The sequence below is a fragment of the Nerophis lumbriciformis genome, linkage group LG10, assembly GCF_033978685.3.
Source record: "Nerophis lumbriciformis linkage group LG10, RoL_Nlum_v2.1, whole genome shotgun sequence".
Lineage (NCBI taxonomy): Eukaryota > Metazoa > Chordata > Actinopteri > Syngnathiformes > Syngnathidae > Nerophis > Nerophis lumbriciformis.
The window spans coordinates 32,256,024-32,284,007 of NC_084557.2; the positions used below are offsets into that span (position 1 = coordinate 32,256,024).

Genomic DNA, 27,984 nt, shown 5'->3' on the forward strand with positions numbered 1-27,984 from the left:
GTCCATGCTCAATTATTGCCTCCGTAAATAAAACTTCGGCATTTATCACATCCAAAGAATCTGTTTGGGCGACGAAAAACGTTGAAAGTTTTCCACTTGTATCGCTAGCAACGGCATTAGACTTGTGTTTTTTTGTCCCAAAGTGGTCTTTTACATCGCTAATTCCTCCGTGTCCAATCGAAAAATCTTGTCTGCACAAGGTGCAATTCGCGTAGTTTTCACCCTTTTTTTTTTTTAATTAATGAAAAACCGTATTTTTTATCACTGCATCCGTAACCCGGAATAGGTTGATGAAAACCGTACGAATTACGGGAAAACCAGAGTAGTTGGCAGGTGCCTCACTAATGCCTTGCATCGTCTATATTAGATATAACGGGCGGGTGCGGGCGGATGGCGGGCGGATGCAGTTCTATTCAAACGTTACATCGGGTGGATGGCGGATGGTTGACGACTTTCTGATGCGGTTGCGGATGAAATATTTGCCTATCCGCGCATCTCTACTGTGTTACGTCTTTTGCTCATTGCCCCAATATGTCTCTGTCAAAAAAGAAAAGAGGACACCCAGTGTAACGCAACCCTCTTGAATAGTTTCTACCTCCGTTCGTATGGTTTGCACAGTCTGCACAGGATTAATAGGTGCCTAGAAAAATGTGTATTAATTTATTATTTATTTTGTATTTTGTTAAATCCCAGATAGTGACTTAAAGAGAACACATTTAAATTCATTGAGTTCTTTTTTGTGGTTTTTTAAGATTAAGATTAGTTTATTTCAAAGAAGACAATGCAATTTCATAAAACACATGACCACACATGGTTAAAAAATCCAGAATTAGCCAGAAGGCTAGTTTTCATCTGTAGTCCCCTGGCCATGATGTAAAAAAAAAAAAAGGCAGTAAAATTACAATTTCAAAGAAAAAGAGAGAAAAATAAATAAAGCACACAATACATATACGATATAATAAAACATGAAATACAACATCACAACATAACATTTATCTTAGCATCAAAACAGGCTCATCTTTTAGTGCTGGCAGCTGTAGGCGTCGATAAGCGACATTTAATTTTTTTTTGTGAAAGTGCACCAATTTATTTTTCAGGATTTTTAAGCTTGACAAACTTGAAGTGTTCGTCTGGAGCATGGGTGTCAAACTCTGGCCCGCGCGCCAAATTTGGCCCGCCGTGTAATTTCACTTGGCCCTTGAGGCGATATCAAATTAACACTAAAGCTGGCCCGCCGATTGTATATTGCGGCGGTGCCGCGGTGACACCGCTAATTCTCATACTTGCCAACCATCCCGGGAGACTTCCAAACTTCAGTGCCCCTCCCGAAAATTGTCACGTCTGCTTTTCAGCCAGTCCAACGTGTGCTGGCCCAGTCACATAACATGTGCGACTTCTGTACGCACACACAATTGAATGCAACGCATACTTCATCAACAACGATACATTGGATACATTTAATTTATTCGGCCACTGAGGGTGGCCGAATAAAAAACTTTAACACTGTTAGAAATATACGCCACACTGTGAACCGACACCATACAAGAATGACAAACACATTTCGGGAGAACATCCGCACCGTAATACAACATAAACTCAACAGAACAAATGCCCAGAATCCTTTGCAGCACTAACTCTTCCGGGACGCTATAAGGCGTGTGTGTGTGTGTGTGTGTGGGGGGGGGGGGGGTGTATTTTGTAGCGTCCCGGAAGAGTTAGTGCTGCAAAAGATTCTGGGTATTTGTTCCGTTGTGTTTATGTTGTGTTACAGTGCGGATGTTCTCCCGAAATGTGTTTGTCATTCTTGTTTGGTGTGGGTTCACAGTGTGGCACATATTTCTAACAGTTTTTTATGCGGGCACCGTCAGTGTAACCTGTATCACTGTTGATCAAGTATGCGTTGCATTCACATGTGTGTACGTATAGAAGCCGCACATTTCTTATGACTGTGTCTGCACGATGTTAGAATGGATGATAAGCGGACGTGACGACAGCTCGTGGAGTACGTTAAAGGCAGTGCCTTTAAGGCACGCCCCCAAGATTGTGGTCCGGGTGAACTACGAGATATAATGACTGATGAACACCTTCGTTGGATAATGAAGGTTGCCTCAGCTCAAAGCCTGAGCTCCGACATTAATGAACTAGCATCCAAGAAAATATGGCAGGTATCTGGCTTGGGTACATCAGATCAGATCAGTGTGTTGCAAACTGAGCAGTTTAATATCCTGAATGGTTGGTTTATTCATTATTTATTTTCAAATTTATTAGCCTGTGGAAAAAGTTAATGTTGATATTTACCTCAGAAGGCTGCAAATAGAAAAGAGGCATTACATTTTTTTTTTAATTGTATTTGATATGCCATTGACATTTTTTAATTATTATTATTATTATTATTATTTGAAACTCGATTTTACATGTCACTATAAAGTTATATAAGCCTTGCTTGTTCAATATTCAATGCAAAACTTGTTTGGGTCCCTATTAAAAAGTTCATTTGTTCAAGCTTGGCCCGCGGCTTTGTTCAGTTTGTAAATTTTGGCCGCACTCTGTAATTGAGTTTGACACCCCTGGTCTGGAGGAATATTTGTGATATGTCCATTTTCTGAACGTGTTTAATCTATTTTTGTAAAGTAAAACAAAGAAGGCAATCTGCAGTTGTCTTTATTTTTAAATGATCATGACATGACTTTACCAGTCTGGCCCACTTGGGAATAGATTTTCCTCCATGTGGCCCCTGAGCTAAAATGGGTTTGACAACCCTGGTCTATATCCTTGCCTATGGTCACTGTGTTTGAACAGCTTTGATCGGGCACACGGCCAAAATTCCTTTTTTCTGACCGTTTTATGAGGTCAAATTTAATTTCACTTTTACTTTCCCTGACATACTGCCCCCAGAAGAGTCTGCTTCAAATTTGGGATACGGTCACGTATTCTTATGCTGGACGCACATACTGCAACTACTATAGACGTCGTTCTTTTTTTATTTTTATTGTACAGCATTAATGATTTACGGGAATGCGTCGTCACCAAAACGAGGACCACCTGTATAAATGTTCCCTAGTAAAATTCATGTTTGCACTCGCCACATAATTTCCCCACAAGTAGAGAAACAACTGTCATTATACGTCACTTAAGCTGCTCGCGTGCAAACACACTCAACCCCTACCCGTACATTGATGCCGCCGTGAGTGCCTCGCTCATCAATACGTGCACGTGTCAACACGAGCACATATCAATTTGCTCGACACTCAGCCGTGTGTTTTAAGGCTAGCTTATGGCACGGTGACGTGGTGTGTATTACGAATGCATTATTAACAATGCTGTCAGCCTGATGCCTACTCTGCTTAACCTCACATGCTCTCAGGATTTAGTATGCATCATCAAATACATTCGGCTGCCCATTTTAGAGAGGCTCGAAATAGAAAAAGAGGGGCACAAATCTGTGAATCGTCTTCTTTGCCGCGCAGCATGAACATGATCCAACAATCCCGTTATTCTCCTACACCAGTGTTTTTCAACCTTTTTTGAGCCAAGGCACATTTTTAGTGTTGAAAAAATGCGGAGGCACACGACCAGCAGAAATCATTAAAAAACAAAACTCAGTTGACAGTAAAAAGTCGTTGTTGCAATAGTTGGATATGACTTTAAAGTATAACCAACCATGCATCAATATAGCTCTTGTCTCAAAGTAGGTGTACTGTAACGACATGACTTATATAGAGTTTTTTGCTGTTTTCCTGTGTGTAGTGTTTTAGCTCTTGTCTTGCACTCCTATTTTGGTGGCTTTTTCTCTCTTTTTTTTGGTATTTTCCTATTTCCTGCATCTACTTTGTTTTAGCAATCAAGAATATTTCAGCTGTTTGTATCCCTCTTTGTGGGGACATTGTTGATTGTCATGTCATGTTCGGATGTACATTGCCTTTGCTCCACAGTAAGTCTTTGCTGTCGTCCAGCATTCTGTTTTTGTTTACTTTGTAGCCAGTTCAGTTTTAGTTTTGTTCTGCATAGCCTTCCCTAAGCATCAATGCCTTTTCTTAGGGGCACTCACCTTTTGTTTATTTTTGGTTTAAGCATTAGACACCTTTTTACCTGCACGCTGCCTCCCACTTTTTCCGACATCTACAAAGCAATTAGCTACAGGCCACCACCTGCTGATATGGAAGAGTATTACACGGTTACTCTGCTGAGCTCTAGACAGCACCGACACTCAACAACAACACATCATTTGCAGACTATAATTACTGGTTTGCAAAAAATATTTTAAACCCAAATAGGTGAAATTAGATAATCTCCCACGGCACACCAGACTGTATTTCACGGCACACTATGCCGCGGCATAGTGGTTGAAAAACACTGTCTTACACCTCTGTGTGCCGTAAGTACAGAGAAATGCAGCACTGCAGATAATGTGTAAATGTATTATGGGGTTTAGATTTTTTCTTTTTCTTTCTTCTTTTCATGCTCATGTGCATATCTGACTTCTAAAATAATAATAAGATAATGCATGATGTGTTTTCCGTATTCAATAGGTCTGACATGCCATTTGGATGTTAACAACTTGTGGTCAATTCAATTACATTATATATAATATTATATTTTTAGTAACACTTTAGTATGGGGAACACACAGTCATCATTAATTTGGGGCGGCCGTGCCAGAAACCTGAGGGTTGCAGTTTCGCTCCCCGCCTCTTACCATCCAAAAATGCCCTTGTGTCCTTGGGCAGGACACTTCACCCTTGCCCCTGGTGCCGCTCACACCGGAGAATGAATGATGAATGAATGAGTTGTAAAAATGAATGATGGGTTCTAGGGGTGTGGGAAAAAATCAATTCGAATTTGAATCGCGATTCTCACGTTGTGCGATTCAGAATCGATTCTCATTTTTAAAAAATCGATTTTTTATTTGTATTTATTTATTTTTTTATTTTTTTTATTTATTTTTTATTTATTTTTATTAATCAATCCAACAAAATAATACACAGCAATACCATAACAATGCAATCCAATTCCAAAACCAAACCCGACCCAGCGACACTCAGAACTGCAATAAACAGAGCAATTGAGAGGAGTCACAAACACGACACAGAACAACCAAAAGTAGTGAAACAAAAATGAATATTATCAACACAGTATCAATATTAGTTACAATTTCAACATAGCAGTGATTAAAAATCCCTCATTGACATTATCATTAGACATTTATAATAAAAAAAAAAAAAGAACAATAGTGTCACAGTGACTTACACTTGCATCGCATCTCATAAGCTTGACAACATCCATCCATCCATCCATTTTCTACCGCTTATTCCCTTTTGGGGTCGCGGGGGGCGCTGGAGCCTATCTCAGCTACAATACATACGGTGTCCAATATTTTCACAAAGATAAAATAAGTCATGTTTTTGGTTCATTTAATAGTTAAAACAAATTTACATGATTGCAATCAGTTGATAAAACATTGTCCTTTACAATTACAAAAGCTTTTTACAAAAATCTACTACTCTGCTTGCATGTCAGCAGACTGGGGTAGATCCTGCTGAAATCCTATGTATTGAATGAATTGAGAATCCTTTTGAATCGGGAAAAAAATCGTTTTTGAATCGAGAATCGTGTTGAATTGAAAAAAAAAATCGATTTTGAATCGAATCGTGAACCCAAGAATCGATATTGAATCGAATCGTGGGACACCCAAAGATTCACAGCCCTAATGAGTTCCCACTTCTCTGTGAAGCGCTTTGAGTGTCTAGAAAAGCGCTATATAAATCTAATCCATCCCCATCCATTTTCTACCGCTTATTCCCTTCGGGGTCGCGGGGGGCGCTGGAGCCTATCTCAGTACTGTTAATGCCTTATTCTGCATGGCCTTATTATACAACCAGTAAGCCATTAACTAAGAGTCTTCCCTCAATAACCTCAGAATTATTGCTTATTAGTAACCCTAACCCTTATATGTTCCCCTAGTGTCCAAATAACTGTAAATTAAGTCTTTGTTACTTTAATAAGAAACTAATTAATGGTGAATATGTTCCCCATACTAAAGTGTTACCATATTTTTTTATGTGGAAGTTTTTTGCGATACACAAATATATCTCCTATTGTTGCTTATTTCTTCTTTTTAGTTCCACCCCAGTTTGAGTTGTTTTTAAGAGGCATTTCGAAGCATGCTTAGATATTTTATGGACATATTTTGAAGAAAAATGTGGTTTTTTTTAGCGGTTTTAGCAATAATCAGTGCCACTTACAGTTATTGTAGGCTCCAATGATTAAATCAGGGGTCGGCAACCCAAAGTGTTGAAAGAGCCATATTGGTACAAAAATGAAAATAAAAAGTCTGTCTGGAGCCGCAAAAATGAAAAGCCTGATATACGTGTTATAATGAAGGCAACTGATGATTTAAGTGTCTATATGAGCTGTAGTAGCCTACTATCAAAATGACTGTGTAGCAAATCTTTGTTGACAGAAATGTTGAAATGTTACATTTATTCTACACATTTTTACAACATTGGAAAACAATAGTAAAATGGAGGCTTCCCAGAGGATGAGATAACTCCTGGAAATTACTGCCTTAGAATGGCCGAAGGTATAGATGTGTGTGTCAAAGTTAATGGAAACAGCAGGCTGTCTTTTTATTTGGCAAGCTGGCTAACGTTTGCTGTGGTCTGGAACAACATGGCACACAAACAACTATCAGAAATGCAGCCACTATTACATACAGATAATGTGTCATGAGGCATGCAAATATAAATTAAATACACAGAGGCCATAAAGTAAAGGAAATGAACTGAGCTCAAATATACCGACAAACAAGGCATAATGATGCAATATGTAGATACAGCTAGCCTAAATAGCTGTATGTTAATAGATGTTAGCATCGATTAGCTTGCGGTCATGGATTGATCAAATATGCCTGATAAGCTCTCCACACAATAACATCAACAAAGCTCACCTTTGTGCATTCACGCACAGCATAAAACATTTGGTGGACAAAATGAGACAAAGAAGATATGGCATAAAACACGTCTTTCTGTGGCAGCATCAGTGAAAGTTGTACATGTAAACAAACTACAATGAGTTCGAAGATCGCTGAAATTAGTAGGACAAAACGGTGCTTACCAAATACTCTCATCAGTGAAGCATGTTTAATATAAACAGTGGGTATTCTAACAATTAGGAAGGTTTGTGTCATACAAAAAATATATTAAAACGAAAAATATATATTTTTCTTTATCTTTTTTCATTTTCACACATCCATGGATTCAGTGCATTTTAGATTTGCAGTAAGCATAAGCTTCCATCCCAAGTGGAAGAATTCCACCACCAATCTTATGTCTGCTCAGTGACATTTATCCTCGCCTGTCTTCCCATCGAGGCTAAAGCAGCTTCTGAGCTAGAGAACACTTCCAGGGGACAGACTGGAGTGCTCGCTGCTTTTGTTTTTTTCGAAGAACCCATTTAAGAACTGAAATATGTGAATGTGGCAACTGATAAGCAGAACTGAAGCAGATCAAACACATTTTTAGTAAAAGGCATTTGGAAAATCATAAGCTCTTCTTGATACTGTACCAAAAACAGAATAGAATAAACTAAGCTTTATCAAAAAAGCACACACACATTGTTTGTTTGTCATGCGGGAGCATGCGTCCATAGAATGTTGAGGAGTCCCCACACAACTTTTTCACTTCCGATATTGGAGCCTTGAGTTTTGTCCGATACTGATATTAATCCGATACGATATCGGCACACAGTTCGTAGTCTAAATCTTATTTAGTTTTTAGTGGGGGTAGCGGGGGTGTATATTGCAGCCCGGAAGAGTTAAAACAAAACAAAGAACACACATTGAATGAGGAGAAGGTGTCCAAACTTTTGGCCTGTGCTGTATATATGCTGTCACTTTATATGTTGGGTTGAAGCAGTATGTGCAAGTTAGCCATAATAGCTCATTTGTATAGCAGTGTCATGCTGTTTACTAAATAAAGCAAGCTGTCAGTCTGACAATAATGATAACAGAACATGAAAAAACATCACGCACACTTACCATAAGCCATTAATTATTCAAATATTAGAGATGTCTGATAATATCGGCCTGCCGATATTATCGGCCGATAAATGCTTTAAAATGTAATATCGGAAATTATCGGTATCGTTTTTTTTATTATCGGTATCGTTTAAAAAAAAAATTTAATCAACATAAAAAACACAAGATACACTTACAATTAGTGCACTAACCCAAAAAATCCTTCCTCCCCCATTTACACTCATTCACACTCATTCACACAAAAGGGTCGTTTCTTTCTGTTATTAATATTCTGCTTCCTACATTATATATCCATCCATCCATCCATTTCCTACCGCTTATTCCCTTTTGGGGTCGCGGGGGGTGCTGTAGCCTATCTCAGCTACAATCGGGCGGAAGGCGGGGTACACCCCGGACAAGTCGCCACCTCATCGCAGGGCCAACACAGATAGACAGACAACATTCACACTCACATTCACACACTAGGGCCAATTTTTAGTGTTGCCAATCAACCTATCCCCAGGTGCATGTCTTTGGAGATGGGAGGAAGCCGGAGTACCCGGAGGGAACCCACGCAGTCACGGGGAGAACATGCAAACTCCACACAGAAAGATATCAATATATATCAATACAGTCTGCAAGGGATACAGTCCGTAAGCACACATGATTGTGCGTGCTGCTGGTCCACTAATAGTACTAACCTTTAACAGTTAATTTTACTCATTTTCATTAATTACTAGTTTCTATGTAACTGTTTTTATATTGTTTTACTTTCTTTTTTATTCAAGAAAATGTTTTTAATTTATTTATCTTATTTTATTTTATTGTTTTTTTTAAAAAGGACCTTATCTTCACCATACCTGGTTGTCCAAATTAGTCATAATAATGTGTTAATTCCACGACTGTATATATCGGTATCGGTTGATATCGGTATCGGTAATTAAGAGTTGGACAATATCGGAATATCGGATATCTGCAAAAAAAGCCATTATCGGACATCCCTATCAAATATATCAACTGAAATGTCAGAAAACATACATCAGCAATAACTTCTGCACCAGTAGAATGTTACACATCTTATATGAACAAACTGAAGCGAAAGTGGCAGTTTCAAAGAAAAATGTTTCAGCATAAAGATGCATACATATAAATAATTATGAACAGGTAGAACCAAATATATTCATGCCGGTCATAAAGTATCTGTTGCGGACCACCATAAATATACGAATGTATGAGGAACCCTTAAGTTTCCTTTGTTAGAGTAACTACCATTTATATATTAGTGTGCTATGTGTGATGCTTGATGATTATATTTGTGAATGAAGTCGTTGTGTAATCCATGTGCCTCTGCTTTGCACATTGTGTTGCTGTGTTTTAGATATGTTTATGTAGTCTTTTTATGTGCTTTCTGGTCATGAGAAGCCAACAAGCATTTATCACATGAAAACGGTACATCACAGCTTTAAAATACATGTTGTAAAATGTTTTGACGCTTGGTTCTTTTTTTTCCCCCTTGCCAGCCCGTGCAGGGTTTTGATTACGCCAAAAAGCACATGGGTCGAAACGGTGACGAGGCCATCTCTTTGAATAAGGAGACATTGGTGTTGGGACTGCCTGTGCGAGATGCCCCGCTGTCGATGTCATTGGATAAGAAGGTCTACCAGGACGGGACTGCCAACAAGAGGCCGCCATCTGCCGACATACACAAAGGAGGGTGAGATAACAACTGTCCTATGATACACAAACTGTTCTAAGCTGGACGAGATGTGTTGCAACAGCCGCTCTTGTCGCTGATTACCAGAATGCAAAAAAAATCCAATAGCCGAAATCAGTGTGTGTGTAGGGCAGGAGGGAAGCCTCCAGTAAGCAGAGAAGATTCTGACAGATTGATGTGATTTAAAGATAAGTCCTGTATTACCAAGAAGCTGTCTGCAGTCACTTTGATAGCAGAACAAACACATTTAGTGGATTTAGAGGATGCAAACTATTAGGTTTTCAGATCCGGTTACAGTAACGTCAATGTGTGCCTGTGGAGTAAATGAACGATGGGTTTTCAGTGTCGCACACTTTGAGTCACTAGAAAAATGTGCTATATAAATTGAATCTAGAATAATTATTGTTATGAATAAAGTGTGTGCATATGTGTTGCCCATATAAACAAATATATTGATTGGTTAAAGGCCTACTGAAACCCACTACTACCGACCACGCAGTCTGATAGTTTCTACATCAATGATGAAATCTTAACATTGCAACACATGCCAATACGGCCGGGTTAGCTTACTAAAGTGCAATTTTAAATTTTGCGCGAAATATCCTGCTGAAAACGTCTCGGTATGATGACGTCAGCGCGTGAAGTCGCGGATTGTGGAGGACATTTTGAGACAGCATGGTGGCCAGCTATTAAGTCGTCTGTTTTCATCGCAAAATTCCACAGTATTCTGGACATCTGTGTTGGTGAATATTTTGCAATTTGTTCAATGAACAATGGAGATAGCAAAGAAGAAAGCTGTAGGTGGGAAGCGGTGTATTACGGCCGACTTCAGCAACACAAACACGGCCGGTGTTTCATTGTTTACATTCCCGAAAGATGACAGTCAATCTTTACCATTGGCCTGTGGAGAACTGGGACAACAGAGACTCTTACCAGGAGGACTTTGAGTTGGATACGCAGGCGCGGTACCGTGAGTATGCTTCCAAACATTTGATTGCTTGCCCGTACGTGCGTACCGCTATGTGCATGTCACGTACGTAACTTTGGGGAAATATATGTGCTGTATGAACTTTGGGGAGGTGAACGGTAGTTTGGGCTGTGGGATTGAGTGTGTTGTGCAGGTGTTTGAGTTGTATTGGCGGGTTATATGGACGGGAGGGGGGAGGTGTTTGTTATGCGGTATTAATTTGTGGCATATTAAATATAAGCCTGGTTGTGTTGTGGCTAATAGAGTATATATATGTCTTGTGTTTATTTACTGTTTTAGTCATTCCCAGCTGAATATCAGGTCCCACCCGCCTCTCACAGCATCTTCCCTATCTGAATCGCTCCCACTGCCCTCTAGTCCTTCACTCTCACTTTCCTCATCCACAAATCTTTCATCCTCGCTCAAATTAATGGGGAAATTGTCGCTTTCTCGGTCCGAATCGCTCTCGCTGCTGGTGGCCATGATTGTAAACAATGTGCAGATGTGAGGAGCTCCACAACCTGTGACGTCACGCTACTCGTCTGCTACTTCCGGTACAGGCAAGGCTTTTTTATCAGCGACCAAAAGTTGCAAACTTTATCGTCTATGTTCTCTACTAAATCATTTCAGCAAAAATATGGCAATATCGCGAAATGATCAAAGTATGACACATAGAATGGACCTGCTATCCCCGTTTAAATAAGAAAATCACATTTCAGTAGGCCTTTAAACAGTGGGCTTGCTAACAATTGGGAAGTTTTGTGTCATGTTTGTCCTCAAACAAAAAACATACTAAAACAAAAAAATTATTTCCCCCCCATCTTTTTCCATTATCAATCCTTTTTTAAAACTGCTCCAGGAAGCTACTGGGGAGGCGCTAAAGAGCCGCATGCGGCTCAAGAGCCGCGGGTTGCTGACCCCCGGGTTAAGGCCATGACACCCTTTGAAGCACCTGTTACCTTCTTTATGTCCGTTACTTGTATGGAACTCATTAATCATGTGCATGGATTGAATCTGTCATTGTTTAATGGAAGTCTGCAGACAGGAATGCTGTAAATTCCCTGTCTTTCACATGCACTTCAACATTGTAATATCCTGTCAAACCCATGGTTGAAAAGAAAGTGTTTCCTCCAAGAGCCGCCAAGGCATCAACCTGGTGAGACAGAGGATGTGCATCGCCTACAGTATGCACATTTAGACAGATAAAGTCAGTAAAAAGCTGCAAATCATTGTTTCTCTTCCAAACCAAAACAAGCAGCGATGCCTACGTGCTTGTAGACTTTCTTATAATATCCCATTCTTTCATCTCATTCAAAGCTAAGCAAAGCTTTCCATAGTGAGAGGGAGACAGTCTACGATAAGGCAACCGGAAAGGTTTATCATAACTCAGTTGGATACGATGACAAGGTCCCTGGCCTTTCCACAATTGAAACTGAGGCAAGAGAAGATACCCTTGTACTTGACAAGCAGCTCTACCAGCTTCCCTTTCAAAAATGTAGACAGGTGGCTCAAGTCAATGTTAAAATCCTAAGACAGTCAATGCTGTCGAACTTTCCGAGTCAACAGTCAAGCTCTTCTCATTGCGAGGGTTGGTCTGGGCCACATTTTTAGCGTCATGTTGGTTCTTCTCAAACAAATATTCAATATCAAAATCTTCAAGTTCCACAAAAGGGGGACACATCAACAATCTAACAGTTGCGTCTCAAAGTTGCAGGTTTAGGGTGGAGGTTTATAACCCTCACCGGAAATTGACCATCGCCCCATAATGGAATCACATGTCGCCCCACCATGACATTTCGCAGCCTCGTCTTTGAAAGGCTCTGCTCAACAATGACTGTGCTGCCAGCAGAGCGACACTAATGGCCTCATTGACAATCGCAAACAGTGTGTTCTTTTAAGGGCTCTAAAGTCACAGCATGTTTTAGCTTAACAGTGCATAGCTTATCAGGAACTTCACATCCCTAAAAACTACAACATGGCTTCCTCTTTAACAGCATGGCCCTCTGCAAAATATACTTTTGTTTTGAAATTGCTAGAATCCGCCTAGACATGATGGCATTGCTTCCAAAAATTATATCATCACTGTGACCTTCTACAATAAGGGTCGGCACTGAAAAACTGCAGTCAAGCACTCTGATCTGAAGACTACAGATCCCAATAGGGCTTGTTTTCAACTCTCCACAAGCAATTAGCGTCACTGACGTCAGGGAGATGTTGTCAGCAGAAACAATATTGGCCTTCTCAAACAAATGAAGCACACGGGAACTCAGAAAACACGTCATCGAGCCACAATCTACCATGGCACACATGTCCAGAGCTTCATTCACTATCACACCTGTGTAGAAAAGGTTGTCAGACGTACAAACTTTTATAGCGTTCTGAAAAATCACTGTAGACTAATTACCATACGTAGAACAAAACTGAGGGTAAACAGTTCTAAAATAATCATCATTACACAGGGACATAGCATCTTCCAAGCAGTTTTTATCATCTTTAAAATCCTAATTAAAAAAAAGACATGTGTGTTCTTGTCTCTTATAATGATTGTGAACGATAGGTAAAACTCCAAAAAAATGCAGTTCCCCTTCAACAGACCTCTCTCACTTAGAAACTGAAATTTTGTCAGAGCCGTCACCTTTGAATGAGAGTTGGCCCAGAGCACTGCGGACTTGCTGTGAGGTTAATCCTGGAAAGATTAAAAACTGCAGGGCGCAACACACTATCATCAGTGCAAGCAAAGTACTTGAGACATTAAACAATATTCTTGTCACGACTCAGTCAATAGTAGATCCCCGGATGCAGAGACGTGAAGCAAAGCAACAATAAGTGCAGTACTTTAATAATGATAATAATCCAAACAAAAGGAGATGGGTCAAAAGTGCACACCATAAAATTTTGCCCACAATGAGGACCCCCCCACACTCCTAATGGACGCCTGGCAGCTTACTTGGCTTCTCAGGGAACCGTTCATAAAAGGCGGAAAATATTATGGGGTCGGGAATAAAAGATCTTGAAACACACGAACGGTTCTCAGGACCATACCCTGCCCAGTCGACCAAGTATTGAAAACTTCTGCTCCTTCTCCTTACATTCAAAATGGCCTTGACGGTAAATGCTGGATGACAATCAATAAGCCTGTCTGGCTGAGGAGGCACTTCCAAAGGGCTCATGCGGCTGGAGACGACGGGCTTGAAAAGGGACACATGGAAAGCAGGATGTATCATGCGGGAGTCTGGAAGACGTAGTTGAACGGAAGAGGGATTGATAACTCTCTCAATAGGATAAGGACATAAAGAGGTAGATCATGGGAAGATACCCTCACCTTTTGGCCAGGCTTGTATTCAGGTGTTGTGTTACGGTGCCGGTTGGCGAGGCGCTGGTTGGTCTCAGAGGTGCGAGACAGAGCAGCTTGAGTATTACACCAGGCCTGGTGTGTCCGGCGCGGGTGGACAGTCACAGAGGGAACAGCAACTTCTGATTCCAGTGATGGAAAGGCAGGCGGTTGGTACCCATAGGCCGAGTAAAATGGTGACATGCTGGTGGCTGCACTGACCGAGGTAATATGGGAGTACCCGATCCATGGTAAGGTTATTGACTCAGGAGGCTGGCTGCTGGTGGAAAACCCAGCGGATTGCGGCCTCAAGATCCTGATTCGCCCGCTCTGTCTGACTTGGTGTGAGGGTGGTAGCCCGAGGAGAGGCTTGGCAATGCCCCCAGAGACCTACAGAATACCCTCCAGACTGCTGAACAGAATTGAGGAATAGAGTCTTGACAGCGCATCCGGTTTGCCGTTCTGGGACCCAGCGCGGTAGGTAATGGTGCAGATAAACCAAGTGAGTCTCGGGTTGAGGCGGGGAGCAATGCGGGTATAGGCCAGATTTTTGTGGTCCGTGAACACAAGGAAGGGTACTTCAGAGCCCTCCAGCCAGTGCCTCCATTCCTGTAGAGCCAGGACCACAGCGAGGAGTTCTCTTTTGCCAGTATCATAATTGTGTTCTGCAGGCATCAGGCGACAGGATAAGAAGGCGCAGGGGTGCAGCTTTTGGTCAGAGGAGGAGCGCTAGGAAAGGACAGCTCCCACACCGGCGTCAGAAGCGTCAACCTCGACAAAAAATTGAGAAGCTATGTTAGGATGGGCAACGACAGGTGCGTAAGTGGGGACGGCGTGGTGCGGTTGGGAGAGTGGCCGTGCCAGCAACCTGAGGGTTCCTGGTTAAATCCCCACCTTCTACCAACTTTGTCACGTCCATTGTGTCCTTCAGCAAGACACTTCACCCTTGCTCCTGATGGGTCGTGGTTAGGGCCTTGCATGGCATCTCCAGCCATCCGTGTGTGAATGTGTGTGTGCATGGGTGAATGTGGAAATAGTGTCAAAGCGCTTTGAGTACCTTGAAGGTAGAAAAGGGCTATACAAGTATAACCCATTTACCATTTAAGTGAACAAATGTTTACGTTTCTCAAAGGCACCCTGTGCCTCCTAGGTCCACAAAAAAGGGAATTTGGTGGAAGTTAGCTTTGTAAGCGGTTCAGCCACTCAGTTGCGGATGAAATGACGATAAAAATGAGCAAAACCCAAAAACCTTTGGAAAAACTTGCTTGAGGGGGGACTGGGCCAATTGACCACCGCCTGGACCTTAGCTGGGTGAGTTCTAAGTTGACCCCTTTCCACAATAAATCCCAAAAAGGGAACGGACCGACAATGAAAAATGCATTTCTCTGCTTTGACAAAAATACATTTTTTGAGGAGACATCGGAGGACTAAACTAACATGTTGAACGTGTAATTCAAGAGTAGGGGGGGAAAAATCTGAATATCATCCAAATAAACTACCACAAAGCGGTTGTGCATATCCCGTCATTGATGAGGCTTTGGAACACGTTGGGTGCATTGGCAAGCCCAAACGGCATAATGAGGTATTCAAGGAGTGTGTTGAAAGCGGTCTTCCATTCATCTCCTTCTAGCATGTGAACTAAATGATAGGCATTACGGAGATCAAGTTTGGTAAAGCTCTTACCAGTATGTAGGGGGTTGAAAGCCGAATGGAGAAGCGGGAGTGGATACTTGTTCTTTACAGTGATAATATTAAGAGCTCAATAATCGATGCATGGGTGTAAAGACTTGTCCTTCTTCACGAAGAAAAAAACAGCAGCTAGAGGAGAACTTGAGAGACGGATGAGGCCGGACGCAAGAGAGGTGGAAATATAATCCTCTAAAGCGTCTTTTTAATGCTTGGATGTATTGTATAATCTAGAAAAAGCAAGCGTAGCACCAGGTAGGAGATGAATTCAACAATCATATGGTCGGTGAGGAGGTAATGACAAAGCGCAGTCCTTGCTAAATACTTCCGGCAGGTCGTTATAAACTGGAGGGACAAGGGACAAATCAATCACTTACGGAATACCACTACGGGATGGCGCTGATTGAGGGCATGCGGACCTGAGAGTGGCAAAACATACCCCAGTTAATTATGATGGTTTTTGCCCAGTCAATATGAGGATTGTGTTTAGCCAGCCATGTATGCCCGAGCACTATTTGAGGGGTTTGAAATGGGTGCCAGACAGACGGAGTGACAGAGGTGTAGTTTGGTGTGTAACTCTCCAGGTGGACCCCGTCAAGAGATTGAACTATTCTGGGCATAGGTAATTTAGAGACCGGTATCAAAAAACCTTTAACAAAAGATACATCAATACAATTATCATCAGCACCAGAGTCAATGAGAGAGTCAATGTCCAACTTCTTATTGTCCCACATAAGTCCCCCAGATAGTTGAACACGAAACAATGCCTGACCTGTAGAGGGTTGCTGATAAGTGGGAGCGGCCTCTGGAGAGCATGGTTGAGGAGAACGTGATGCTTGTGCGCGACGACGGGCAGGACGAAGAGGACAATGTGATGAGATGTTCAGCCTCGCCACAGTATGAGCACAACTTCAGACGGAGACGCTGGCTCCTCTCAGCGGGCGTAAGCTGATTCCCTCCTATCTGCATGGGTTCCACCTCTGATGAGATCGGCATGGAATCGACAGTGTGTACCGGCTGGATGATAATGTGACGATCGCCAGGGCCACTCCCACTCTGAGCCGGAGGGAAGCGTCCCGGTCGTCTGAGTCTCTCCTACTCCCAGTCCAGAAGCCAATTCTCGATCTCCACAGCCAGTGCGATGAGTTCATCGAGGTTGTTGGGGGTCTTTAGTGGAATAATTTGCTTACCGATCCGATCAGTGAGGCCGAGGGAAAAGACGTCCACCAACGCAGTAGTAGGCCACTCGCTCTGGGCAGCAAGCTTGCAAAATTCGATGGCATAGTCTTCAACGCTATGCTGCCCTTGTTGCAATCGAAATACAGATCGTGCCGCTTCTCGTCCTGGTAATTCACATTGAAAAGTCTGCTCCATTGCTTTGGCGAAGGTGGCATATGAGGAGCATACAGGAGAACGACCACCCCTCTGCTGTAGCCCGGGCAGGCGCCCGGTTGCTCATGTGCGACAGGACAAAAGCCACACAGGCTTTTTTAGAGTAAAAAAGAAACAGGTAAAAGTTCAAAATTAATCTCACATTGGATGAGGAAGGGCCGTACATCACCAGATTTGCCGGAGAGGCGTTCAGGCTACGAAAGGGGAGGACAGGAGGCTGCAAACATGATGACAGGAGATGCCACATCAGTAGAAGCACTTAGCTGGGCGGATGGAGCGGCCGAGGAGGAAGTCATGGCTTGCAGCGTGATGAGTACACATCTCAACTGGGTCTCGAAGTCATTAAGGCGAGTGTCTTGGCGTTCTGCCAAGGTGTTGACGCAGGCCCCAAGAGCGCCAAATTGTTGTTTCTGTTGGCCAAAACGTTGAGCCTGCTGGTGGAGCGCCATCATGACGTGGTCAGTCTCTGTGGGGTCCATATTTTGGCTAGTGTATTAATGTCACGGTTCAGTCAATAGTAGATCCCCGGATGCAGCGACGTAAGCCAAGGCAGCAATAAGTACAGTACTTAAATAATGATAATAATCCAAACAAAAGGTGATGTGCAATAATGCACACCATAAAAAATATTGTCCACAATGAGGTTTTTCAGCGATCGGCGAGGGACTGGCCAAGACACATCGGGAATGTTCAGTCTAAAGAAGAATAACTATTAACCTTTGGAGAGGAGAACAACAAATTGAGGTTAGCGTCAGAACAAGTGAAGTGAAGTGAAGTGAAGTGAATTACATTTATATAGCGCTTTTTCTCAAGTGACTCAAAGCGCTTTATATTGTGAAACCCAATATCTAAGTTACATTTAAAACAGTGTGGGTGGCACTGGGAGCAGGTGGGTAAAGTGTCTTGCCCAAGGACACAACGGCCGTGACTAGGATGGCGGGAGCGGGGATCGAACCTGCAACCCTCAAGTTGCTGGCACGGCCGCTCTACCAACCGAGCTATACCGCCCCACAAACAAAACTAACCTTGCCAATTACTCTTATTCTTGAAGCATGTTTAATACAAACAGTGGGATTTCTAACAATTAGGGAGGTTTTTGTCATGTTCCACCTACAGAAACAATATTAAAACAAAAAATATATTTCCCCCCATCTTTTTTTCATTTTCATACATTTTTTTGAAAAAACTCACGGGGAGCCACGAGGGTGGCGCTAAAAATATAGCGCTGCGGGTTGTCGACCTCCGCCCTACGCCCTCACCAGCAGAGGAATGCACCTCATCATGATGGGATTGAGAAATGCCCCTGAAATGGGGTGTAGAAGTCACAGGTTTACCCCTCCCAAAAATCACTTGATGGGCTAAACCACATAGGACACATCCATATTAAATTAAACAACATCAACAATTTTTAAATCACTTCTAGATGGATCCTCATTGTCCACATAAAAGTAGCCAACAACACACAAAATGTTATGATCCGCTGCCCGGATCATATTTTTGTTTTTGTTTTCAAGTCACTTGTGTTTTCAGCACCTCTTGAGTTTGTTTCTGTTGCCATGACGGCAGATTATAGTCACCTGCCTCTGGTTAGTGTCCCGGACGCGCACCTGTTGCCCGGGCACTAATCAGAGGGCTATTTAGTTTACGCGCTGGCCTCATTCGGTCTGTTGGTTTTGTTTGCTCCCATGCAACAAGTTACGCTCCTAGTTTCGCTCATAGTCTGCATTTTTGATATTAGCATCTTTTGGCTACCCTTTTTTTTTCTGTGCCGTGGGCACCGCGCAGCATATTTTGTACTACAACTCGAATAAATCATTTATTCTCACCTGCAAGCTGCTTCCTGACCCCTCTGCATCTTGAAAAGACGACCTCCGGCATCACAATGCCACGCAGTCATAACAGAAAACCAACAGCAGACAGTCTTTTCGAAGAGGGCGTGGAGGATTCCGGCTACGGTACGTGGCTGGTCTTAAAGGCGATGGAGAGAGAGACTCTCCAGTATTCCCCTTTGGAGCGCGAAGACCTTTTGTGGGGGCCTGACGGTTCGTTGGTCCATATCGACTCCATCTGGCCCGGGGATGTCCGCTCACAGCCAGCCCGTACGCGTCAGCGAAAGCGGAAGTCAACCAAGACTTCGGCTCGCGGCAAAGACGCACCTATCCCACAACTTTTCCCTCCGGAGCACAGCCAGCTACAAGCAGCCCAGGATTCTCCTCAAATATTTGGTAATTATAATGACCATATTTTCAAAGATTCCTCCGACTGGCCTGTCAATCACTGGGATTGCAGCTATGACATCATTCCGTTGTCGCCCCCCGAGGACACGCCTTCGTCCACTTTTGATGACGTCATAGAAAAAGACATTTTTTTGCATTCTGTTAATTCTTTCTGTCAGCCATTTACAAATGACTTTAATTCTAAAATTAAGCATTATCAGGACATTTTTTTAAATTCTAGGTCTAGTCAGTCCCACTCACCTTCTGACTTTCAAGCTCAGCCCCCAATTACTTTGGCCCCACCCCCTAAGGCTCAAGCTCCACCCACTCCTCTGTCTCCTGTGCCACGTGCTGCTCTGCCTTCTCCACTTCCTGTTCCAGCCCAGTCATCTTCCGAGACACCCCTCGAGAAGTACAGTCCTGCTTGGGTGGATGAGTGGTACCGGAAGGTACTGATTGAACTAAGACTTGAGGAACAATCCCAAGCGGCAAAGGACACTCCGCATGCTATTGAAGAGCAGAATAGAGAATTTGGACAATCAAAAGGGGAGGAGCCTACCCCCCTCCTCACCTCCTCCCTCCCACCCCTAAAGACTGTTCCAGACTGCACAAGACGTGTCTGGGATCCGCTTCTTGAGGGGGGGGCTAGTACTGGGTGCTTTGCTAGTGGGCGGGCACAGCTGCGCCCAGCCAAGCCCAAACCTCCATGCCGGCCTCCGCCACCAGTTCTCCGGCATGCTAAGCCGCAACCTCCTGCCCGGCCGCCACCACCAGTCCTTCGGCGTGCTAAGCCGCAACCCCCGGCCAGGCCACCTCCGCCAAAGTCACGCCCAGCACCTGCTCCAAGTCTGGTTCCCACACCAGCACCTGCTCCAAGTCTGGTTCCCACACCAGCACCTGCTCCAAGTCTGGTTCCCACACCAGCACCTGCTCCGCCCACGCCGGCAGACGAGCCGCCTGCTCCGCCCACGTCGACAGCCCGGACGCCTGCTCCGCCCACGCCGGCAGACGAGCCGCCTGCTCCGCCTCTGGCTACGCCCACGCCGGCAGACGAGCCGCCTGCTCCGCCTCTGGCTCCGCCCACGCCGACAGACGAGCCGCCTGCTCCGCCTCTGGCTCTGCCCACGCCGACAGACGAGCCGCCTGCTCCGCCTCTGGCTCCGCCCACGCCGACAGACGAGCCGCCTGCTCCGCCTCTGGCTCCGCCCACGCCGACAGACGGGCCGCCTGCTCCGCCTCTGGCTCCGCCCACGCCGACAGATGAGCCGCCTGCTCCGCCCACGCCGACAGCGACGACGCTTCCTGCTTCCACGGCGACGAGGCTTCCTGCTTCCACGGCGATGAGGCTTCCTGCTTCCACGGCGACGACGCTTCCTGCTTCCACGGCGATGACGCTTCCTGCTTCCACGGCGACGACGACGCTTCCTGCTTCCACGGCGACGACTACGCTTCCTGTTTCCACGGCGACGACGACGCTTCCTGTTTCCACAGCGACGACGACTCCTCCTGCTTCCACGGCAACGACGACGACTCCTCCTGCTTCCACGGCGACGACGACGACTCCTCCTGCTTCCACGGCGACGTCTGCTCTCTCGCCCTCATCGTCGTCTCAGCGACCTCGAGTGGTCTGGCTGCGCAAGCGGCGCTCTCGGAGGTTTGTGTATGGACGCCAGTGGCGCAAACAGCAGCGACACCCGAGACGTAGTCGCAGAACTCTCCGGCTGCTGAACTTCTGGCGCCACTCACGCCCACCTTCTCGGCAGCCACGAATGTGGCCTTTCCGTGGTCGCCCGCCTCGCCTCCGGCAGCGGCGTTCCATTCGCCGCCGCCACCTGACTCGTCCCCGGTGGATTCGGGGACACGTGGCCTGGCGACCCTCCGCCAAATCCTCCCTCCACCCTCCCTTGAATCTTGAACTTTGTTATAGTCGGGGGGGTTTTAGTTTTGCCAGGGGACATCTGGAATCTGTCCCTTAAGGGGGGGGTACTGTTATGATCCGCTGCCCGGATCATATTTTTGTTTTTGTTTTCAAGTCACTTGTGTTTTCAGCACCTCTTGAGTTTGTTTCTGTTGCCATGACGGCAGATTATAGTCACCTGCCTCTGGTTAGTGTCCCGGACGCGCACCTGTTGCCCGGGCACTAATCAGAGGGCTATTTAGTTTACGCGCTGGCCTCATTCGGTCTGTTGGTTTTGTTTGCTCCCATGCAACAAGTTACGCTCCTAGTTTCGCTCATAGTCTGCATTTTTGATATTAGCATCTTTTGGCTACCCTTTTGTTTTCTGTGCCGTGGGCACCGCGCAGCATATTTTGTACTACAACTCGAATAAATCATTTATTCTCACCTGCAAGCTGCTTCCTGACCCCTCTGCATCTTGAAAAGACGACCTCCGGCATCACAATGCCACACAGTCATAACACAAAAATGACAATTATCCTCTTGTTGCCAACGAATCAAGCTGGCGACTCACAGCGAGGAGAGTAAACCGCTCGAGTGGCTCAGCGTAGAAGGGCCTCACCTTCACGACGAATACAACATAGTTGATTCAAAGGTTTTCGGTAGCCTCCAGCAGGTCCCAGCACCGAAACAGCGAGTCACGGCACCATTATAGCTGGTGTGCTCTCTCTCTCTTGGTTATGTTGTATTCATCTCAGACGTTTCTCTTGTTGGTTGAATCAACGATTTATTCTGATATTAACAGATATACTTTTGTAACAAACGCACCCAAGTTCTCCGGGTGTCTCTGCCACTACGCAATTAAGGAGTCATGGGTGGGACCTGATATTCAGCTGGGAATGAGCAACACAGCAAATAAACACAAGACATGTAATACTACTAGCCACAACACGATCAGGCTCGTACCCAATATGCCACAAATTAATCCCGCATTACAAACACCTCCCCCCTCCCGTCCATAAACCACACACCCACACAAAACACTCAATCCCACTGCCCAAAGCACCCTTCACCTTCCCAAAGTTCATACAACACATACAATTCCCCAAAGTCCCCAAAGCTATACGTACGTGCCATGCACACAGAGGCATGCACGCACGGGCAAGCGATCAAATGTTTGGAAGCCGCAGCTGCGCACTCACGGCACCGCGTCTGCGCATCCAACTCAAAGCCCTCCTGGGAAAAAAGTCTGTTGTGCCGGTTCTCCACAGGCCAATGGAAAGTCCACAAAAAAGGTAAAAAATTAGGATTCTTCCATGAAGTGGCTCCGTAGCAAAAACCCCGGGTCTGACAGGTGCTCCTAGGTGGTTTATGACGTCAATTTCCGCTTCCCTCCTGTCTGTTAGCACCGGATGCCTTTTATATCCCCACATATTATTAAGTTACATTTTTAATATTAACATGATTATTTGATACGCCTGTAACAGTTTATAACAAGTAAATGGCTGACATAATAAGTATATATAAATATATTTATTTTCCCAGCTGAGCACAAGTTAACTGTGACTGGCCATATTAATTAAATATATACGCCTCGATGGACCCCTATGGCCATTACACTTTGGCTTCTCACAGTTTATAACATCCCCCAATGTCACAGTTACGACAGTTGCCGACTGACTTGTTTAAAAGTGTAACACAATGAAAAATAAAGGGTATCTTTAGGTAACAGACTTCTCACAACATCCGCTAACATCTTTCAGAGAACAAACAAAACGGAACCAGACACAATTAGGTCCTTGTTAGCCCGAAGCCTGGTATATACTCTTGCGTCACGTAGTTTGCGTCCCTTCTGATGGCATCTTGATTCCTTTATAGCTCTTCCGCAAGGGCTGGTGTGTGACTAGCAATACTCTTCCAAAACACCAAGGGGCAGTTTCTCCTAAAGTAACAACCACAGCTGTCGTTGACTAGCTACAAACTTCCTGAAAGAGAGAGCTTCCTGTGTGTAGTAGTAAACAATGGCGTCAAAAGTGATTCCCCCTCTTGAATTGGGGCTGGAAACTCTACTTTTGAAACATTGATTACTTTAATTGTGCACATTGCGTTGAACTCGGAAGAGAAGAAGTTTGGGAAGGTGGGTTGTGCGTCCCCTGAACAAGTCGAGGCTGCGAATGGGCGAAAATGATGTACAGTATACTGAACAAAAATATAAACACAACACTTTTGTTTTTGCTCCCATTTTTCATGAGTTGAGCTCAAAAATCTAAAACTTTTACTACATACACAAAATACTTATTACTCTCAAATATTGTAAACAAATATATCTAAATATGTGTTAGTGGGCACTTGTTCTTTGCCAAGATAATCCATCCCACCTCACAGGCGAGTAAAATTACAAGGACGATACTCCCAGAGATGAGTGCCATGTACACAACTCGCTGCCTAAAGCCAGACCACCAGAATGTCTCACAGTCTGTATCCCCAGGCTGTGAGACTGCTAAATGAACAGCCTGCCCCTTTGCTGCCCCGGACAATCTTATTACCTCATTCTTCACCACCTCAATAATTGTGCTCTGGACACTGCATTGCTGCAACATCAACGTAACACCCATCAGACATCTGACTGTTCCCACCCCCACGTCCCTCTTATCGCGATCTTCCTGACAATGCTAAAATGCTCAAATATAAACTATTGTCAACCTGCACTTCAATGCAGTTTCTATGCCGCTGGACAAAGCTCAAACAAAATCTCATTGTTCATGTATGACTTAAGTGTTATTATGACAATGACAATAAAGGAATTGATTGATTGATTGATTGATTGATTGATTGAGGTGGGGCATATCAAGATGCTGATTAAACAGCATTATTATTGCACAGGTGTGCCTTAGGCTGCCCACAATAAGAGGCCACTCTGAAATGTACAGGTTTGCTTTATTTGGTTGTCTGGGGGTATCTGGTGTGACTACTATTTATAAAAAAAAATGCAAAAAAAATGAATGGCTGTGCGAAGTTGCTGGATATATCCATTTAGTATAATGCAACTTAGGGAGATATGTAACATGTTTATCCATCCATCCATTTTCTTCCGCTTGTCCCTTTTGGGGTCGTGGAAGGCTGAAGCCTATCCCAGCTGCACTCGGGCGGAAGGCGGGATACACCCTGGACAAGTCGCCACCTCATCACATGGCCAACACAGATAGACAACATTCACACTCACATTCACACACTAGAGCCAATTTAGGCCATATCTACACTAAGTCGTTTAACCCCTTAAACGTATAATTATTTAGTAAGCCCCGTGTCAGCCACACTAAACCTGCGTTTAAGGTCCTTCTCCTCGGGCAAATTTTTGCACGGGTAAGTCAGCCGTGTAATTCTTGAATCCTCGGCACTTAGCTTTGTATGGACTCAATGATCGTTTACAAAGTGAGTTCAGACAGGAAGTGATGTCAGAACACTGTTTAATAAAGCGGTTTCGTGAGAGGTAACCACTGGAAATATGGAGGAGAGTCATCCAGACATGCCGTGTTTCTCCTTCCGTCTGTACAGACGCTTGTGGAAATCACACATGAATACCTTAAGATAAAGCGATTGCAGCTATTTGGGACACAACACTTCTCAGACGGCAGGAGAACTTTCCAATGTCCGGCAGGGTCAGCTGTGTTTCTACTTAGCGAAAAACTTTGTCCGTTTGTCGAAGGTGAGTCAACGAGAATGCGGGCTCCCGTGGATGTGATAAAAAAGGTAGCGTGTGTTGTATTACCTGGCCGACAAGGAAAACGGTGAATGCATTTGGACTGGCAAAGCAGACTGTATCAGTTATTGTCCGCCATGTATGTCACGGACTCAACGTCTAGGTCCAGAGTATATAAAGTCACCATAAACGAATGGACAATGAAGGTGAAGGCAAAAGAGTGAGGAGTGTCCTGACCAGATATCTAGATCCCTAGATTGATTGATTGATGTAAAATGTTCTTTATCACATTGTTTACTTCCACTTGCCCACTAAAGATGTGATTAATTTATGATGGGTCAGGTGTGATTCACTACAATAGGCCCCAGAGCACACTGGATTCCAGTTAATTGAAATACAACAACACTGGATATTGTTAAGATAAGTTACATTTAAGAACTGGCACACAAAGCCACACTGGAGGTGACTATGACGCATTGTTGAATGTGTTACCTTCTTGAGACCTCCGAAAAATGCCTACCTCTTTAGGACCACCCTTTCTAGATATATTAAGATTTGTATTTACAACATTAATAATATATACATACTATGCCAATATAAAAAAGCTTGTTGTGAAAAATTAGTTGGAACACAGCTTTACAAGAAAAACTTAGAATTTTGGCAGTACTATAATAAAAGTTGTAATATTACTCAATAACTGTTGTGTACTAGGCAAAGGGAAGGAGGCAACACCAAGGCAGAACTGCGGTTTAGAATGTTTAATAAAACCTTTGATGAATGTGTGGGGTGTGTATGCTACCACTAGTGAATGAATGCGGACGATGTGTGGAATTAACAATGTGGAATTTACCAGAGGGTGTTGTCGGTGCGTGTTGGATGTATCCTTCGTCGAATCCAAGGGGGAAGGCGAAGAGGCAGTCATCAGGGAGGCAAGCAGTCGGGGGCTGGAGAGAGGCAACGATGTCCGGGTCCAAACAGTGGTCGAGGATTGGGTAAGGCAAGCAAAGATCCGGGAGGAGGTCGTGAGGCAAGACACGATCACAGAAGACACTGTGGAAAACACAAAAGACATCAAGTCGGGATCGAGGGAGAGCACAAGTAGGCGAGAAGGAACAAGGAATGAGTGCCAGACGTGATGCTTACTCAGGGGAGATTGGCTACGTTCTGGTGAAGGTCTCCTGGCTTTGTTGGTCTTTTATGCCGCTCCCTCTCGTCAAGTCGAGGTGCGCAGATGCGTAATTGTCTGCAGCCTTGTCGCTGTGTGGGCGTGCTGCGCCCAGCGTGAGCAGGGGCGTGTCCGGGAAAGCAGCCAGAGGAGGAATCTTGACACTCAGTTGCAGGAGCAACATGGGTTCGAGTCCGCGTCGTGACAATAACAGTCGCAATTTTACAAGAAAAGCTTACATTTTGGCAATTTTATGAAAAGAGTCATAATTTTACTCGACAAAAGTCACAATTTTATAAGAAAACTTCAAAATTTTGGCAATATTATAATAATTATTGGAATTCTGCTTGACAAAATTATGACAAAAGTCATCAACAAAAAAATTGGCAATATTGGGATAAATGTCAGAATTTTATATGACACGTGTCACCATTTTGCATTAAAAAGTAATAATTTTACAATAAAAAGTAATAATTTTACAATAAAAAGTAATAATTTTACTAGAAAATATTGCAATATTACAGAAACAGAAATAATATGAGAAATGTTTCCTAATTTTACAAGAAAAAAGTCAACACATTGTTAGAAAAAGACTGTTTTTAGTTAATCTTTTTTGTTTGTTTGTTTGTTTGTAATTTGTTTTTAATCTTCATTATTTACTTTGTCATTACAGTATGTCTCTATATACATTATTATTTCATTTTTTGTATTAATTTTGGCCAAAGGAAGCGCACTTCAATTTCTTACACACACTTGTTATTTCATATGTTGACCAGAGGGGGAGCACTTTTAATCCCTCCTTTTTGGGACCACCCTCATTTTGATAGATTTTACCACCAGGGGTGCAAATGAGACATTCTCTATTAGATGCAATGGTTTTATTGATGTCTCAAGAGTAGAAATACAACAACACACACACCCACACACACACACACACACACAAACACACACACACACACACACACAACACAGCTGAATAATAGGCTGCTATGCAATCCCTCTTTGCGGAAGGGCATCTCACTAGTAATTAATGACAGCTGCTGCCTTGCACAATAAAAATAGTCACATCGTCTGACTGCGCCTTTAAATCGTCTGTGTGCCTTTAGGAATATTCCAGCCCTTGAATGCGGGTGATTTTCTTTCCATCTCCACTGTAGTCAACGTTATCTGCAAAAATGTTGTTTTTAATGCATGTACATACATTACACACATAATAATATATAGTCGCCCCCTTCAAATGATTTAAAGTACAACAATGTCTAATTGTACAAAACATTACCATAGCCAGATCATTTGATCATAACTATTATGACACATAATATGGAATACCTTTTGGATAACTACAGAACAAACTTTCCCGGAATGCAGAGGACTGACTTTAAAATATTCTATTCCCAAACATTTCCATGCACACTCCCACTCTCACTAGTGCTCTTTACTTTCAGCGAGCCGCAAATGAGATGCATTTTGCCTCTTTGCAGAAATACAAATTGTGGAAACATGCACACAAATCAGTCTCATATTTACACACCAAATGCATTGAGGTGGGATTAGTCGTGCGGTGCCCCTTCAGGACAATAAACACATGTATATTTATAACCCTGACTTCAAGCCATGCCAGTGGGAGAGGAACAATGACCAGATAAAAGGCTGGCATAATCAGCTTTACCAAACCATGGAGGGCAGACATTTTCCACCATTTGTACAGGGAGGTAATTACAAAGTCTGTTGCGTTGAACACTATGGGATGATTTCCCAGCATCTGACTTTGTTTTTTTAAATTCTTATCAAACATACTTTTTGTTTTCTGTTTTTTAACTGCACAGGTATGGAAAAGGCTTTGTTTGCTGAATAAAACATGGCGGCACAATTTTTTCACAAGAAAACACAACTGTATTAGTAT

At 43.6% G+C, this 27,984-nt stretch overlaps 1 protein-coding gene across 4 annotated transcripts in view; it reads left to right on the forward strand.

The window, feature by feature from the left end:
- Positions 1-27,984, forward strand: part of kiaa1549la (KIAA1549-like a) — a 293,945-nt gene that overhangs the window by 199,138 nt on the left and 66,823 nt on the right. For all 4 annotated transcript variants that reach the window (XM_061969804.2, XM_061969805.2, XM_061969806.2 and 1 more), the window contains one exon: positions 9,534-9,727. In XM_061969804.2, the coding sequence (XP_061825788.2) occupies positions 9,534-9,727 (194 nt within the window). The remainder of the gene's footprint in view (positions 1-9,533; positions 9,728-27,984) is intronic.